At 34.0% G+C, this 20,129-nt stretch overlaps 1 protein-coding gene across 2 annotated transcripts in view; it reads right to left on the bottom strand.

Moving 5' to 3' along the window:
• Nbea (neurobeachin) overlaps window positions 1–20,123 on the bottom strand; it is a 680,165-nt gene extending 660,042 nt beyond the window's left edge. For both annotated transcript variants that reach the window (XM_010623923.1, XM_010623924.1), the window contains exon 1: window positions 19,970–20,123. In XM_010623923.1, coding sequence (XP_010622225.1) covers window positions 19,970–20,086 — 117 coding nt within the window. In that variant the 5' untranslated portion in view covers window positions 20,087–20,123. The remainder of the gene's footprint in view (window positions 1–19,969) is intronic.
• Between the last annotated feature and the right edge of the window lie 6 nt (window positions 20,124–20,129).

The following is a 20,129-nucleotide window of genomic DNA, read 5'->3' as shown; positions in this document are numbered from 1 at the left end:
GAGGCAGGAGGGTTGCCCCAAGGTTGAAGTGAGCCTAGGCTACAAAGCAAGACCCTGTCTCAAAATACTAAAATAATTAAAAAGTTTAAAAATTAAATTAAAAAAAACAACAGTAAGCCATCCTAACAAACTATACAAAACTATACAGTAACTTAGTATATGTTGAATATTAATATCTGATCACTTACTGATAATATAAAGCACAAATGAGTCCCTCTTTAACAACTAATAACTTACACAATATAACATATCCCATTATTAAGTTGCATTTCTATAAATTACCTTTCCATTAGTAAATCTTCAGTCTTTTATACATAATATTAATGTTCTAAAACACAACATGCAATAAAATATTAATCCATAATCCCACTACTTTTTCATGAGAATTAAAGTCTCTGTTGAAAATATCTATAGTCCATATTTTCCAAGCAGGTCATTTTTAATTTACTTCAGAATTTGGCAGTATAATTTTTCAATGTAATTGGGTTCAGCTGTCATTATGAATGACAGTACGTCATGCATTAACTGAAATACATTAGTTTATCTTTCCAAGCATATATGAGTAACCAGGTTGAACATTATTTCCAGTATATATCAATTTTACTTTTTAAATTAAAAAATCAGAAAATTTGACTGGAATCAATTTGCTCAATGTACTCTCTATAAATATATTTCTGAGTATTTTCACTAAGAAAAATTCTTCACAACTACTCAACTGCTAAAATAAGTATATCTGTCACCCTAGAAATAAATGCTTTTGATCTAAGGCCTAGACAAACACACACACACAGCAAGTGATAATAGTTCAATTTCAGAACCATTCAGGAAATCTTGTTGAATTATGACCAATCAGTATAGCCAATCCCTATGTAGTATTAATGAGGCCAAGAAAATGAGTCAATTGAATCTAAATTCTGTCATGTCAATGTTTAAAAGTGCATGTACAACTCCATCTAGTTAGGACCTGTTAGGGGGGCTATGTGGATAACTTTAATAATAACAGCAATGAAACAAGCATGTGAACAGATTAACACCTATGAGGAAAAAAAAAAAAAAACAATTCAGACCTTAGTAGATTTTATTCATCGGAACAGATACCACAAAGAAATTCATACATGTAAAGACACATTCTGGTAAAAATGAATCATTAAATCTCTTATATATAATATTATTTGTCCTGACTTACAAAATATTTTATAGTATAATTTCAATGTTATAAAGCAAGTAAATGAAAAACTAAGATTTGAAGAAAGGAAACATCACTGGAGGCTAAAGCAAGAGATCACTTGAGTCCAAGCTCTTTGAAGTAACTCCATATTGGACTGGAGGTTCCATTTGACCCAGCCATTCCTCTGCTGGGTATCTTTCCAAAAGAACTAAAAGAATCATATCCCAGTGATGTATGTGCACCCATGTTTATAGCAGCACAGTTTGTAATAGCTAAAACTTGGAAACAACCCATTTGCCCATCCGTTGGAAACTGGATAAAGAAGATGTGGTTTCTATAAAATGGAATATTACTCAGCCATAAAGAATAAGAAAATAGATTCATTCATAGGAAAATGGATACATCGTGAGGCTATACTCTTAAGTGAAATAAATAAGTCACACATGTGTAAATACCGAATAGTTTCTCTGGTGTGAATAAACTGCAAGAATACATAAGATCCTAATAAGATTACTGACATTGTGAAATGGGAAGAAAGGGGCTAAAGGTGTAGGGAAGGTGGGATGGATAGGGGAAGGATAATAAGGGAAAAGAAAAAAATGTGAGATAAATAGGGAAAAGAAAAAAATATGAGATAAAGAAAAGATGGAAATAAAGTGCTTGTAGATGGGGAGGGAAGGAGGGAATGAAGGGAGGGAAGGGACAAGGGGAAAAAATGAGAACCAAGACCTGTCATGTAGAGGTACAAGTTCCCAACAATGAATGTAACTGTACTGTATCCCTAAAATGTACCAATAAACTCAATTAAATCTGGAAAAACAAAAGGTCACTTGAGTTCAGGATTTTGAGACAGGCCTAGGCAACATAGCAATACTCCATCTTTAAAATAAAAAGCAAGAAAGAAAGAAGAAAGGAAGGAAGGGAGGAGAAGGGAGGGGTAGGACAGAAGAGGAATGAGTGAGGAAGGGTAAAAAGGAAGGCAGGCAGAAAGGAAGTGATGAGAGGGAAAAATTTCTTACAGAGGAAGAAAAGTTACAAAACAGTTATTTTACACATAGTGAACATTTCTCTTTCAAGGAAATCTTGAATACTGAATTTTCAATCCAGCTGAAATTTTCTTCCAGATTTTAGAAAACCATTAACTCTACTTTGATAAACTATAATTTTTACAACTGATTTTATGAGAAAAAAATGAGAATAATTCCCAATACCCTGTTTCATTCCTCTTGCACTTCTTTTTTATCACAAATTCTCAAATTTCTAGCTCCTACTCTTGAATACAAACAATACGTAAGCAATAATAAAGACAACTCCAATCTTCCCAAGCCCCAAACTTATACCTGTGCATTTTAACTATAACTCTACTGATAGTATATTCCTTATCATGACTATCTCTTCACATCCTGACCTTTTAGAAAAATATAAGTAATTATCAAGTGCTTATTATTTATTATACCCATCACCAGTACAGGGAACGGAAATTTCTTCCCACTGTCACTTCCCCTAACCCCAACTTAAAAATGTGAGCCAACCATTTCCTCTTATTGTTAAGAATCCTCTGATCTCATTACAAGAGGTAAGTCTTTTTTTGCTCCAAAGATAAGTGGTAACTGGCTACATATATAATAAAATCATTGAGAATATGGATTTGTCTCCCAAAGTCTCTATTATAAGACCTAATAATCAAACTTATTGTTTGAAGGAAACATATAAGGCACATATTTTAAAATTTTAATAGCACACTAAAAGAAAAAGCAGCAGATAAAATAATTCAAGAGGTAATATATGCAAAATATTACTATTTCAATATAGAGCCAATATAAAATTGTTAATGAGATACTTTCTTTTTTAAATTAAGCCTCTGAAGTTTGGTATTTTATACTTAAGGCAAATTTTAGTTGACAATAGCCATACTACAAGTGCTCAATAGTCCACAGGAACCAGGAACTTAACCACAACAGATAGACAACTGTAAACAAACTTAAAGAAGTGGTACTTTAAACAAGCAGTAATCATTTAAAAAAGACAAACCTGTAATGAGACAAGTAAAAGTATGGAGAGACTCAAAAGGGGCAAACAAATAGCCATGATTTCTCCATCTTTACTAAGTTAAGCTACAAATACACTGCAATAGTATAAAAAGATGTAATAAATTATGTTATTTTTTAAAAGTACAAAAACAAAAAGTTAAAACTAAAGTGATCATCTTTAGAAGCTAATGTGGAGCTGAGGATTTAGCTCAGTGGCATCGTGCCTACCTTGCAAGCACAAGGTCCTGAGTTTGATCCCTGGTACTGCAAAAAGAAAAAAAAAAAAAAAAAAAAAAAAAAAAAACAAGCGAATGTGTTATATAAAATGAGTTCAAACAAGAATCAGCCACGTTCTCTAGAAGCTTGTAAATAGAGAAGTATGATAGAAGATAAATTACAAAAAAAAAAAGGTGTTTTTTTTTTTTAACTGAAAACTCCAACTGTTAACATAAGCATGTTAACAGTACCTTAAGTAAGAAATGGACTACGGAGTTTTACTTTAGATAAAGGAAGAATTGAATATTCAATGAGGAACTAAAATCAGTAGGCATTATCACCTACAACAAATTAGTTGATATGTCACATAAATAAATTTTTAGGCAACTAGACAACAACTAATATGTGAGTACTGCTGGTCTTTCCCTGGTGCCTACACCCAAGAGAATTCTGGCTTGATTTGATGAGTCTTCACCTCCACCTCTACCCCAGTCTTTGAGACTGTATCACCAATCTAATAGCTTTAGGGCTTGGAATAGAGAGAAAAGGAAAAATACTAAGAATATAGACAGGATAGAGTGGGAGTTTTAAGTGAAGTTCCAAAAGAGAATCAGTAATCAGAATGAGATACTGACTCAAAATCACTGAGTCAGAAAGTAGAATGGTAACTGCCAGAGGCTGGGATGGTGGGGGGTATTGGAGATAAACATCTTTTTTCTTTTTTTTGTACAGGGGATTGAACTCAGAACTTCACACTTGTGAGGCAGGCAGTAGGGAGATAAATATCTTTATTCTTTGCCAGTATGGCATTGTTATACCTCATCAATCCAAAATTTATTAAAATACTTACTACATTAACAAATATATAATTTTTCTGCAATGTCTAAAAATATATCTTCCAACAGTTAAAAAAAAGTAAAGAGAAAAAAAGAGAGTCAATGAGAAAAACACTTACCCTTTATGATTAATTTAACATGTCAATTTGACTGCAACATGGGGTGCCCAGATATTTGATTAAACATTATTCTCAGTGTGTCTGTGAAAGTATTTTAGGTGAGATTAACATGTGAATTGTACACTGAATAAAGCAGATTGGCCCTCTTCAGGTGGTTAGCCCTCATCCAATCAGTTGAAGGCTTAATATACAACAAAACGACTGACCCTCCCACAGGTAAGAGGTAACATCTGCCTGTTTGAGCTGGAATATTGGTCTTCTCCCTGTAGCTTTTCTTTGGTCTTGTTCACCATCATTTGTTGAGGCTAGAATTTACACTACTGGGTCTTCTGTTTCTAAGGTCTTTGGATGCACTGGAACTGTACTATCAGCACTCCTCAGTTTCCAACTAACCAAAGTAAACATTTTGGGAAGTCTCAGACTCCCTAAGTGTGAGTTATTTTTTTATATATACCAGAGGTAAATAAAAATAAATCATTAATATTTAATTTTTAAAATTTATTATAGTAAAAGACACACTACCATTAATATCACCCAAATTTTGCTTTGAACACACTTATGCCATCCTTGCCACATTCTGAAGCAGTTCTGAAGTCCTTTGTCATACTGACTTTACAAGGTGTGATTAAAAAATATAGTGAATGCTGCTGCTGTGTGCCATTCAGTGGAAAGGCAAGTTTGTAAAACTATTAATATTACAGAATGTCCTCATCCACCTTATTCACCAGATACAGCACCGTGTAACTTCCAGAAATTTCCCTAAAGCCAAAATGACCATGGAAGTTAAACATTCCAGAACTGTTTCAGAAAGTGGTAAGAATGAGATGTGTTCAAAGTATGGGGAGGGGGAATTAATGGCACTATGTCTTTTACTGTAATAAATTACTTTTTAATTTAAACATTCACTATATTTTTTAATACTAATCTCCTGTTCATTTGAGACAATAGTGCAAGTGAGATACCTATATTGAGATCATATTGTACTACTGCTCCTAAGCAAACTTGAGAAGACTAAAGCAAAAAAAAACAAAAAACTTTAGAAATTAGTCAATGAATACAACTAAAAAAATTAAAATACCATTTCTGCAAGAAGATATAAAGTTAATCTCATTTACTATAGTTTATAGTTTGCAATAAAGAAAATAACCATGAAAAGATTCATGACTCTCTGCCCTCATCCAAGCAATCACATTTGTAGAAAGCTTTTCTATTACTGCCCTTTTAATCCTAGGAAACAGTTACATGTTCTTTAAAATCCAGTTCACAGGGCACTACCTGTTATGGTTTGCCTAGATGCTACCCCAAAGCCTAACGCAGTCATATGTGGAGCTTTTTCAGAGGTGAATGCAGAGTATATGCCACTGGAATTAAAGTTGTGATTATGAAATCAATCCACTGATTGCTATGGAATCATCCTAACCCTGGTAGTCTGGATAAAATATATAAAAGGGGGGGCAGAAAGAAGCTGTTAAGGTCACTTGTTGGTTCCTTTGCTTGCTTTTTCTGTCTTCTGTCTGCCAAGAACTGTTTCTCCCCTGCAATGCCCTTCTGCCATGCCAACCTGCCTTGGAGCAAGCCAACCCTATGGACTGAAACCTCTGCAACCTGTGATCCAAATAAATCTTTCTCCCTTAACTTGTGGGTGTTAGGTATTTTGTCTCAGCAACAAAAAAAGTATCCGCAACATTACCCAATGAAGTCTTCCCAGATTCCTACAAACAAAGTCAATCTCCACAAAATTCTCCACAACATTTTGTTTCTCTACAATATTACATCAAACTAATGTAAGTTACCTGTTTATTCTTCTACTCTCTGTGCTGAACTTTGAGTTATTAGCAGAGATTAAGAAATTCTTCTAATATAGCCAATGAGTATCTTTATTCTGGCAAAAAAACACTAGGTTAGATTAAAAATCACCAACAATTTATTCTAATCCCGCTCAAGAAAAAAAAAACAAAACTGCTTCTTCATTAAAGTTGCAAACCAGAAACCTACATAAGTCAAATCCAAGTAGAACTAGAGTCACCAGGACAAAAATGAAGAAGATGCTGGACTTTGTCAGGTCAGGGAACTTCTAGGTATTAAATTCTAGTCTGTGAAAGACAGTAGATCCTTAATCCTGGGTTCTCAATTTCCTCAACTAAGCAAGTGATAGGCTATTTATCAGATCTGCAGATACCATGATTCTTTACCCTTCTCAAATATTCAGAAAACTTTTCTTTTAAACATGAAACATGCATATATACACCTAGGTATTTTGCCACTCCACTCAAAAGTAAATAATCTAAAATGCTAAGGCAAGTGGCAAACACAGAAATTAGAAGAATTAGCAAATACTATAAAGAAAAGATTTGTACTCAAGTACCACATGATCCAAAAATCAAAGGTACCAAGGGTAAAAAACAAAAAGCACCCCTAGGGGACAAAAGTTACCAGATACCATTAAATGCCAGATACTATGTTAACTGCTCAAGATAGTAAGATGAACGAGATTCAAAGTCTCCAGAGAAATATGACAAATTATTAAATGTGACAAATAATTAAAATGGAATGTGCAGAATCTGAGGTACATACATAGGATGGGAAAAATAACTTATAGAGGGATATCAGGGAAGGTGTCAAAAAATGAGGGCTAAGTCTTGCAACAGAAGCAGTAATTTTTTAGAAAAAAAGAATAATGCATTTCAAAAAAATGTAATTATTTTAAGTAACACTCAATGTAACATAACAGAAATATTCTTGCATTAATAACTATCTCCTATGCTAAAAAATAATTTCCTTAATTAAAGAAGAAATTAGACAGTTTTTACAAATAAATGAGAATGCCAATACTACATACAGGAATCTTTGGGACACAATGAAAGCAGTTCTACGTAGAAAATTCATAACATTGAATGCCCACACTAGGAAAACAGAGCGGGCTCAAATAAACAACTTAATGATGAAACTTAGACTCCTAGAAAAACAAGAGCAAGAAAAACCCAAAGCTCGAACAAGAGAGGAAATTATAAAGATCCAAGCAGAAATCAATGCAATTGAAATTAAGAAAACGATACAAAAAATAAATGAAACAGAGAGCTAGTTTTTTGAAAGAATAAATAAAATTGACAAACCCTTAGCTAATCTTATCAAAAAAAGGAAAGAAAAGGCTCAGATCCATGCAATTAGGAATGAAAAAGGCGAAGTCACAACAGATCCAAAAGAAATCCAGAGGATCATGAACACCTACTTTGAGAACCTGTACTCTAATAAAATGGAAAACACAGAAGAAATGAACAGATTTCTAGATACTTATGAATTACCAAAGTTGAACGAAGAAGATAAAAACATTTTAAACACCCCAATCACAATCAGTGAAATTGAAAATGTAATTAAAAACTTACCAACAAAGAAAAGCCCAGGCCCTGATGGATTCACTGCTGAATTTTACAAGACATTTAGAGAAGAACTACTACCATTACTCTTCAAACTTTTCAATGAAATTGAAAGAGAAGCTATACTTCCAAATTCATTCCTGGAAGCAAGTATCACTCTGATTCCCAAACCAGAGAAAGATACAACCAAAAAGGAGAACTACAGACCAATCTCCTTAATGAATATAGATGCAAAAATCCTTAATAAGATACTAGCAAACAGAATACAGAGGATTATTAAGAAGATCATCCATCATGACCAAGTCGGATTTATTCCAGAGATGCAAGGGTGGTTCAACATACGAAAGTCAGTGAATGTAATACATTATATTAACAAAGTCAAGGACAAAAACCATATGATCCTCTCAATAGATGCAGAAAAAGCATTTGATAAAATTCAACACCCATTCATGATAAAAACCCTGCAAAAAATTGGAATAGATGGTCTATACCTCAATTTAATAAAGGCTATTTATGAAAAACCATCAGCCAACATCATATTGAATGGCCAAAAACTGAAAACCTTCATGTTAAAATCAGGAACAAGACAAGGATGCCCACTATCGCCACTTCTCTTCAATATAGTTCTGGAAACATTAGCCACAGCAATTAGACAAGAGAAAGAAATTAAAGCAATAAAGATAGGAAAGGAAGAAGTTAAACTATCATTATTTGCTGATGATATGATACTCTACATTGAAGATCCAAAAAACTCCACCAAAAAACTTCTAGACTTAATTGACAGATTCAGTAAAGTATCTGGATACAAGGTGAATACCCAAAAATCAATAGCCTTTCTATACACAAATAACAGACAGACAGAAAGAGAAATAAGGGAAAAAATTCCTTTTACAATAGCATCCAAAAAAATGAAGTATCTAGGAATCAATCTAACAAAAGAAACAAAAGATCTCTACACTGAAAACTACAGCACTCTGAAAAAAGAAATCGAAGAGGATATAAAAAAATGGAAAGATATCCGAATCAATTGGGTAGGAAGAATCAACATAGTGAAAATGGCCATACTACCGAAACTGCTATATACATTCAATGCAATGCCAATTGAAATTCCAACACTATATTTCACAGAACTAGAAAAAAGAATCCAAAAATTCATTTGGAACCACAAGAGACCTAGAATAGCAAAAGCCATTATAGGCAACAGTCACATGGCACCAGGTGTAACAATTCCCAATTTGAAACTATACTACAAAGCCACTGTGATAAAATCAGCATGGTACTGGCAAAGAAATAGGCCTGAGGATCAATGGAACAGACTGGAAGACACAAAAACAAATGCAGATGTACTCAGCTACCTCATCTTCGACAAAGGAGCTCACCATCCTCAGTGGAGGAAAGATAGCCTCTTTAATAAATGGTGTTGGAAAAACTGGATATCAACCTGTCACAGATTAAAATTAGACCCTTATCTTTCGCCATGCACTAAATTAAAATCCAAATGGATTAAAGATCTAAATATTAAAACAGAAACATTAAACTTGCTGGAAAGTAAGTTAGGCAGAACTCTGGAAGACATTGGTATAGGAAAAGACTTTATGAACAAATCCTCAGTAGCACGGGAACTAGCAGAAAGAATCAACAACTGGGATCTCATCTTACTAAAAAGCTTCTGTACTTCAAAAGAAACCATTAGCAGAACTAAGAGACAATCTACAATGTGGGAAAAAATTTTTACCAGCTGTACCTCAGACAAAGGACTATTATCAAGGATATATAAAGAACTCAAAACAATCAGTCCCCCCAAATATAAAGACCCGATCCAAAAATGGGCATCCGAAATGAACAGACATTTCTCATACAAAGAAGTGAAAGCAGCAAGAAAATATATGAAAAAATGTTCCACATCACTGGTCATTCGAGAGATGCAGATGAAAACAACACTGAGATTCCACCTCACCCCACAAAGAATGGCTGCTATCAAGAAATCACACAATAACAAATGTTGGCGGGGTTGTGGGGAGAAAGGAACCCTCCTCCATTGTTGGTGGGAGTGCAGACTAGTGCAACCACTATGGAAATCAATATGGAGATACCTCAAAGAGCTTGGACTGGAGGTTCCATTTGACCCAGCCATCCCTCTGTTGGGTATCTTTCCAAGAGAACTAAAAGAATCATATCACAGAGAAGTATGTGCACCCATGTTTATAGCGGCACAGTTTGTAATAGCTAAATCTTGGAAACAACCTATTTGCCCATCCGTTGGAAACTGGATAAAGAAGTTGTGGTTTTTCTATAAAATGGAATATTACTCAGCCATAAAGAGCGAGAGAATAGATTCATTCATAGGAAAATGGATACATATTGAAGATATACTCCTAAGTGAAATAAATAAGTCCCACATGTGTAAATACCAAATAGTTTCCCTGGTGTGAATATTCTGCAACAATGCATAAGATTCTAATAAGATTACTGACATTTAGAAATGGGAGGAAAGGAGCTAAAGGTGTAGGGAAGGTGTGATACGTAGGGGAAGAACAAAAAGGGAAAAGAAAAAAATGTGAGAGAATGAAAAGATGAAAATAAAGTGTTTGTAGATGGGGAGGGGAGGAGGGGGTGAAGGGAGGGCAGAGGTAAGGGGAAAAAATGAGAATCAAGACTTGCCATGTAAAGGTACATGATCCCAACAATGAATGTAACTGTACTGTATCCCTAAAATGTACCAATAAACTCAATAAAATTTAAAAAAAATTTCCTTAATTTCAAGGACTGAAAAAGGGTGATCAAGTTCTAAAGAATCAGTGAAATAATTGACATTTTACACAAAATATTTATATATTTATATATTTAGAGGTGAAAACACTTTTTTAAGATAGTCTTCACTGAACATGGATCAAGATGACTCAATGAGATTAATACATGTCATATGCTCAGTACAGTGCCTAACATATAAGTATTAAATAAGTATAGTTTAATATCATACATTGTCAAAAGTTGTAATATATTTTAACTAGCAACAAACTTGAAAACAGGAGATCCAGTTTTAAGGATCTTATTTGCAACCCTGGACAAGCCATGAAACTTCAACCATATTCTAACTTATTATATTGGAGTAAATCCGCCAGGGATTTAGCTCAGTGGTACCACCTCCTGACTCACAGGTGCAAGGTCCCAAGTTCAATCCCTGGCACCAAAAACAAAAAACAAAAAAAAACTACCTTCTGGGAAACAACTCCGATATATTGGAATAAATTCCCATTTACTTCAAAGGAGTTAGAAAAGCATATTAAAAACATAATGTATGAAATCAAGTCCAAATTCTAAATTCCAATTTCCTTCACCAATGTGAAAAAGATGTAAATAACAGTAGAAATATTTATAAATCTTTAAATCAACTGCAGATTACTTCTCAGTAAATGAATGTATTTGGTAAGGGGAGATATATCTAGACATTTGCACTTTCATAAAATTCTACTTTAGTAATCCGAGAGGTATTTACAATTACTGGAAATCACATTATCCTGGCCCTAGTATAATTCCTATAACTCATATTTAAGCAAATATAGTATATGTGGTTGCTCATAAAATTATCTATAAAATATAACAAGAAAATAACCAAACTATTTTCTATGTAATGTATTAATGCATACTATTATTCTGGGTCCAAGTGCTTTAAAAGCATCCATATTTTGCAAGTAAAAATGTATAAAATTCAAAGCCAGATACCTGTATACTACTACATAATCAATTTTTTCCTAAAAAATCAAAAGTAAATACTTCACAGTATATTTCTTGCTAAGTCACTTTTTCTTTACAAATTAATCTAATTATCCTGCATTTACTTATATTCTCTCTGAACAGTTTTTCTTGAGTCCCCTATGAGAAGCATTTCAGACCACAGAATCAACTCTCTGAGGCTGGCTGGTTTTTCCCCTTCCAGTATCATTTCTTCATACAATGCTGCCTTTAGAATAATTTCTAAGTAGTGATATTTTATTTAATAATAACAAAGAACCAGACATTTGAATCTGAAGATCTGAGTTCCAGCTCTGCTACTCAGTACAGAGACAACCTTGTCTAACTTCTTCACATTTCCTGCAGTCTGAGTTTCTGGATTTATCTGCAAAGAAAGAAAGGTTTCTACTTTAAAAGGGGTTATTCTGAGGATTAGATGATGCAACTCAATTCAAAAGTGTACTATAAATATTTTAACAGCCATTAAAATATAAGCTAATATTATTTTCTTCAACAAACTGATTTTTAATCCTCTAACTTGCCCCATAGGTTTGTTACCCAAGTATTGTTCTTAATATTTAAGCAAATACTCCCAAAGGGAGGTGTTATGTGCCTAGGCTCATCATTCATGTCTTATTACACCTATGCATGAGATTTAACCATACATGGAAGGAAAAGATATAGTGGGTTCCAGGTAAAGGAACCTGTGTTACCTATCTCTATTCCTTCCCCAGTTTTTCTCCCTCCTCAAAGTAGGAAATTACTGTCCCAAGCACTATTAAAGCTTTAGTACTCAGGAGAATAGATCTCTCACGCTTCACTAGCAAATCGTGATCAGTGAGTATCTGAGATACTCCCTGAAAGGTTCACCAGAATCTAAAATAAGACAGTTCACTTTTAGGTTTATATTATTTGTTTCTATGATCAGACAATCCACAAAAATAAGGCAAAAATAAAAATCACAATCATAAGACTTAAAGCTAGCTATGTACCAAGAACTTTACATATTAATGTATTTAATCTGCACAATAACCTTACGATATACCTAGCCCATTTTATACATAAAGCAAACTGAGGCACAGAAAATTTTAATGGCTGTATGCTATTCTACAATACAGACATAAGTTTTTCTATTGTTGAACACTTAGGTTGTCAATTATTTTATATCATAAAATTAATTAACTTTGATACCAGTCCCCAAGTAATTTTCCCTAGCTTAGAGAACTAAAGATTAATGACAGAAACCTCTTTACAGTTCTTGATACACATTGCTAAAAATGTCACTCAGACCACCTGCAACAATTTATCTGTCTGACAACAACTTAAGATTAGTTTAGCATTCCCTAGCAAACAATGATCATTTTTATTCACTTCATTATCATCTTATTATCTTATATTCCATTCGTTAAGATGAATATGTGGTATTTATTAACTATGTTCATTTCTTTTTTTCTAAATGTATCAAGTCCTCTGACAAGTTCATAATTATGATTTTCCCTGATAATACTTAATTCCCTAAGGCTTTCTATTTTAATTTAGAATATTAGCAATCTCTGGGGTGCAGCAGATAGAAATAAGACACTATCTTAGGCAAAACAGGAAATATAAAAACTTTATCCAATGAATGTCTGATGATACAATTGACTTGAGGGGTCCCAAAGGTACCATCAGCCATCCATCTCTTGATTTATGTACTTTTATGGCAAATCCAATCTGAAACAGGTACTACCTTTATTGTGGCAAACTGCCAGTAAAGTCTAGTCTTACAACCTAATATTGATAACAATCCCAGCTGAAAGCACCTTTTTCTTTCTCCAGGAGAATGAAAAATGTTACTGAGCTGTCTGGAAAGTGAAGCTATCCTTTATCACCAATATCTGTCATTGATAAGCCAAGTGTCAGTTTTTGTGTTTGGTCCAAAAAATCAGAGAAGAATCCAGGGAAGCCCCAATGTAGAAAAATGAAGACTACAGTATGAATGATTCCCCCAACAAGAATCAGAAAATCTAGAACTATTAACTGCAAAAAGAATTGATGCCAGGCAGCCAAAACCAACTGAAATCTATTAACATCTAGCCCCTGGCTGCTGTTCACCAGGTATACTCATTTCTTTCCAAACAAACAACTTTTTAATAACCACGTTAAAGAATGTTACCATCTTAACACAGAAAATGTGTTCACCATCTCACCACTGGGTTTAGAAAAAAAAACAAAAAACAATCAACACAATGTGTATGCATCTAGCTACAAGCCTGAAGATAAGGTATTCTGTATTACTCCTGGTCAGATACAAATATGCATTATTTTGGCTATACCTGATATCTGACAATATATTGCTACATAATAAATTTAAGTATCCCTCGTATACTTAACACACAACCAAAAAGAACACAAATAATAATCGACTCAGAAGAGTAGAGAAGGTAAAGCAAATAACAGTCACTAATTGAAAGTTAGTTATATATCTTATTTCTATCCATTGCAGCTCAGTCCATTCTCATAGCAGCAAGAACTCCCTGTTCAATCAAATGTAGCTCCTTGATCAGGCAAGTTTGAAAGCATTCATTCCTACCATATCAGAAGACCTCACTTTTCCATTTTCTTCTGTGGCTATAGATTTCCCTTTTAGAAACTATACTAATTTGGTAGCCCACTTTTCTTAGTGAAGTTTCAGAAGCTTAGATTTGCCTTGAATGTAAAAGAACACAGACTAGATTACCATGTTTGAGGTTTCTACGCAAAGCTTCCTTAAAATCTTAATAAGTTATTAGTCATCTACTTTAGTCAACAGGTTGCATTAGCAACCAAACTACAAATCCTGCCATGATATAATAGGCCAATTTGATTCAGTGTTTTAAGTTTCAGCCTCAGAATAATAGGCCACAGTACCCTTATCCCCTTTAAACCCTCAGCTTAACAATCTTCCTTGAAGTAACATGAAACAATAAACTGAGAAGTACAACTCTTCTATCCCTTGTTTCCTGGCAACATCCCAGTTTAAAATTGTTATTTGGTCTGTAGGCTAGGCATAAACTGCATGACTATCTTGGGATAATCCTATAAATTAGAACATTATCTAATTGAAACTCCTCTTTCCTCTTTCTAACTTTAACGTGGAGCAAAATCTTAACATTCTGATTCTTTTCTTAGACAGCAGCCCCAGGCAGAGAGAGACCTCTTACTTAAAAAGACTACACTTTCTTTCCTCTCTGTGTCAAGCTTTTCAGCTTGAACCAAAGCTAACTGCTCCTATAAGACATTATCAAAGGCCACAAGGAGTGGCCAAAAGATTCCACCCTCTCTACAATTTCAACCTCAGTAATTTCACAGACAGATACCACAGATGACAATTTAAATGACTGATCTATAATTCCTGAAAAAGAATATCTAAGGGACAGCTGGGAATCTTTCCAATTACAAGTAACAAAACCCAAATTCAGCTGATATGAAACTTGTAAAAACAATTATATTTTAAAAGGGAGCATTTAATGATTAGAAGACACTATGGGAACAGACTTTAGGAATTCCAATAGAATTAAGAAACCATTGCTCTCTTAGTTTCACCCTTGGTCAAATTCTAAGTCAGGCACTACAGCCACAAAGAGTATACCTGTTCAGCATCTCCAACAGAAGGAATTCCAGCATAAATCCTGGAACTGACTGACTCCCTGGGGTAAATATTCATCCCTGAACAATCACTGATTCTGGCCACTCCTAAAGGCAGGCAGGCACTGGGGACCCACCTAAAGCAGACAAACTTAGCATGAGAGATGAGAAGTTTATCAAAGAAAAACTGAGGTGGTAGTTCAAAAAACTGACAAAAGAGCCAGCCAATGTTCTTGACAATGACTAATGCTAAAAATTTTTTAAAATTACTATTCAATGCATTATATTTTTTGTTAATAACATGATCTTTGTTATATGCTTGTATTTGTCATCCATTTGGCTTTGTTGAAAAATTCTGTATCAAATTCTTACTTAAGAGCTAGTTAAAAATAATATTTACATATGTAGTAGTGCTTTCATAGATAACACAAACACCCATACATATAAGCATATATACATATACCTGTATTGTATATGTAAATACATATATACATATATATTCAACACACATTTCTACTTTCAGGAATAGGCAATATATTAAATTTATGAGTCTAATTTAGTATCCAGAATCTGGACCATAACATTAAGCATAATTTCAAAAACAGGTCCTAATTATTACCATCTAACCATGGTGTGCTGCATACTTAAAAATGCACATAATTTACTCAAGACCCAGAAATACAAATAAATGAATACATACATAAAAGATCAGCTCCTGACCTCATGTACTTCACAGTCTAAGAGGGAAAACACACAAATAACTGAAATACTATAAAGTGATGTGCCAAGAATTGACTAGCAATATATAAATATTTAAAATTAATATAACTTGATCAGAGGCTATGGAATATGTTATTTTAGTTACTAAATTAACATTTTTGTACAAACTACCAGAAATCCTTAAGATACTGAATGTTCTAATATATGCAAATTAATGTTCCATACTTAAGAGAAAAAGATACAGAAGTTAATATGAAAAGGCTTATGTGTCAACATAATTCTTTTAATATAAATAACTGTGAGTTCATTAGTATTAAGAAATGCCATGAGGCTACCTAAGATGGTAGGTGAATTTATTATAAAATTTTATTTTTTTAAATAATTCAATTCAAATGTAAAACATACCTTTTTGAGACACTCTAAATGTCACCAAAATAAAAATTATTTTAACTTATTAACTTTCAGATGAAAAGACTAAGAAAGAAGAGTCACTGTCACATCCAAACATAAAATATAATTTAAAATTTCCCTTTTGAGAAAAATGATAAAATCAGTACACTAAGAGAAAAATAATTTAGTCCACAAAATACCCTCAAAGTATCTTTTCAATGCTTTCAATACAGTAAATGGCATGCCAATTAGAATGTAAAAACAAATAAAATTAGAATACTATTCTGTACAATTAAACAATAGATCTCATAGTAATTTGTGAAAAAAACTACAAATTCATAAATTCAATAATCCATGAAAAAAATTTACGAGTCTATAATTAAAATCTGCAATTGTATTTATTGTTGTACAACATAAGATAGCTATCAACAAGCTCTATTATAAATTTTCATTAAGAAAAAAGTAGTCTACTTAATCTTTTCTAACAGTGTATGTTTACATTAAAATCTGTGATAAAAAGAAACTACTACATCATAAACAAAGATAACACATGATATTTACATAGCATTTCTTTCATGGTAGGTGGGAGAAACCTTAAATAAACATATGTTAAGTGTATTTACAAAGGAAGCAATAGATTAAGTAGTGTTCCTGCTTTATAATAGAAAGTCCACTAACAAAATCTCTTTAATATAATTAACTTTCTTATAATGCTACATCAAATAACTACTCCTAAAGCCAAAGCTTGATGATCAGCTTAACAGCAGAGATACAATGTAAAATCCTCAGAAATACTCTCTCTTTGCAACGTTAGTTTAAAAACTAATTTACTCATTTTCCTGATACTCTCCACCCCACATTTGAATGTTGAAAGTCAACTATAATATCATTATACAAAATACTTGCATCTACAATAAAACCATTCATTTTATTTCTCAGTATACTGCTGATTCTTTAACAAATTCCCACCATCCACTCGAGTAGTAGAAATGGTTCTCTACCTTTGGCCACCAAAAGCCACAGTTGTCTTGGAGAAATCCTATATTCTACTGTATACTTAATCATTGGTCTGCAAAAGTTTTATTTTGGGAGGCAAAGCAAGTGTAAAATAACAGTGGAAAACTATCAGTATTTTCATAATATAAAGGAAGAAAGAATAAAGAGAAAAAAATTTGACAAAGATGACTATGACAAAGGTATTGTTTAAAGTAAAAAAACTCAGTTTTCAAGTTTCATTAGATCCTAAAGGGCACTGTGGTAGAATTCACTATCTCCACCTGTGTTTCCTATAACATTTTAAATTACGACTAGAAAAAATCCTAATTTTTAGAAATATTAGAAGCTTCCAACCTATAACAAGTCACTCGGGACCCCAAACGAATTTTGTTAATTTTGTTAGTAAATAGAAAAGAATTAAGTTTTGCACTTTTTTTGTAATGGCTAGTATTTCCACCATATTTTTGAGATCATCTTTAACTTTTTCTTTTTGGCACCGGGGATTGAACTTGGGTCCTTGTGTGTGCAAGGCAGGCGGCTATCAACTTATACTTTCATATGACATTTTCATCATTAGTGTTTTGGAAGAATAAAGCCCTCAATCTATAAACGAGAATTATTACACTTTAAGTGACTAATTTATACTCTACAATTATTACAGTTAATAATTTAATAATAAACATCTTTCGTTAAACATTTCCATTTAAAATCAATGCAATGCTTTAAATATGTCCAAAATTTTTAAGTCTAATTTTTTTATTCCAAAAATTAATGTAGGTACAAGGTCTTAAGTAGACTATGGGATTATATTACTTCAGTAATACAATAGTTCAAAGAATCCTAAGCATAATAGTAAAGATAATGTCTAAAACAATACTTGTAAACTTCATGGTAGATATTCATTACACTGAAAAGTTAAATTTTCTTTCACCTGAAGAGAAATATTTCACTTCCATTCATAGTCTACTCTATATCTAAAGAACCCATCTGTTAAGAACTCATCCAGCATACACTGCAGACTCCAAACTAGATACACATTCAAAGCAGTGTCCACTATCTCTATCAGGTTAAAATGTACTAAGTAAGTGTACAAATACTAGTATCACATCATCTAAAGTAAAAACAGTATTGATTAGAGAAAAACTGGGGCAAATTTCTTAAAATGTGTTCCTTTAAATACACAGCAGTACAATACCAGTTACCATACTATCTTAATTTTTGAGATTTGATCTCTTTTCTTTTAAAAAAGAAAAAAAAATGACCACTTCTGACTTCCTATTTTCAGCTAGTTAAAACGAAAACTCCTTAGAAAACCTGTATTTCTCTTAATGTTCAAACAATAACTGGTTATATTAAGGGGGTGACATTCTCTTAAACTTACACTGACTTTTTGCAGTGATCTGAAGGGTAACAAAAGAAAAAAGATGTTTTGTATTTAAACAGTAATAAGCATAAAGGACAAATATCTTTGACTAAACACAAGCAAGAAGAAGAACAAAACTTCAGTTTTCCATGAATTTGAGAAGTTCATAAACCACAGACATCTAAGCCATGTCTCAGGGCACCACTTCCATAGCTGCAGCTTTCAGTTTTCCAACAGATCAAATAAAAATAGTTGCTTATGCTTTATCATGGGAAAAATCTGACTGCATGGATATTATAAATCTCCTGGCAAGCATATTTTTAGATTCTTGTAACTCCACACCAAATACAATAGCCAACTGATTGCTCCTGATTCACACCTCACCCTCCAAAACCCAACCTTACAGTATGCCAAGGCTTATACACTGCAAAGGAAACCATTTAAAAAGCTTCGTTGTGAGGGTGGAAAATGCATTTACAGAGCACTAAAAATGAACTACTCTTAATTATGCTCTATTTATGATCTCCTCTCCTTATTTCTTCCCTCTTTCTTCCTATCAGCTTGAATGCTTTTTAGTCTCTGTAGATAGTGCAAAACATTAAGTCATACACAGTTCTGCAGTAACTCTTTATCATGAAAGAAACCAAAACCTTAGGCTGCGTTAAACATCTTTCTTTCTTTTAGTCTTTATCCACATGCCACACTCCCGAAGGCAACCATAGAAACCAACCTGTATGATTTGGTACCCTCGCATTTTATCACTTTGTATGCACATGCACAAAAATGACTAAGTGACCAGCATATGCAGGGCAGTATTACAAAGAAGGGAAGGCTGCCTAAAAGATGGGGGTGGTGATCGGTACTGGCACAACCCTCTCCATCATAGCCTCAATATAAGACAGATATAAAACTGCATCAATTTCCTCCTCTCTCGAAAACATCACACCCCAGCTGCTTAAATTGGAGCTAATGCGCTTCTCACATCTCAGGAGCACGAGGGAATTTAGGCTCCAGGGGTACGACTGTCATCCTGGGAGAGCGACACCACACCACGCACGGACAATTAAGAGTGTGGGAGAAAGAACCTCCTGAGAACACGAGGCTCCTCTAAACTCTAAAGTCGACCCACACCTTCCTGGCAGCACGGATTTACTCGTAGTCACGAGAAGTGATAAGAAGAGGTGTTAAGTTGGGCACTGTGCTCAGGTGGCAGGAGAGGAGCAGAAGAGAAGAGAGAGGTGGCGAGTGGCTTTGGCAGCGCGCAGGCAGGTCATCCGCTGGGCAATGCCAGCCCAATGAGCTGAGCTCCCAGGGACGCGCAGCGCGTGGACCCAGAGGTTGGAAGGGTGGGGAGGAGAGGCTCAGGGACAGGGATGTGGGGGTTGGGGAAGCAGAGGGAGTGCACCCCTTTTCCCTTACCAGGTTGAGCACCGTCTCCACGATGTCCCTGTTGCTGACCTCTCCGACTTGTATGAGTCCAATCAACACTGCGAATTTCATCCGGATGTTGCGGATCGGCACCGAAGGGTTAATCATTCCCGCGGGGAGCACCACCGAACCGGAGCCGGACGCCCCTCTT

Source organism: Fukomys damarensis, unplaced genomic scaffold (genome assembly GCF_012274545.1).
Source record: "Fukomys damarensis isolate Sample0158 unplaced genomic scaffold, DMR_v1.0_HiC HiC_scaffold_38, whole genome shotgun sequence".
Taxonomy (NCBI): domain Eukaryota; kingdom Metazoa; phylum Chordata; class Mammalia; order Rodentia; family Bathyergidae; genus Fukomys; species Fukomys damarensis.
This window is presented reverse-complemented; position numbering and strand designations above follow the sequence as displayed.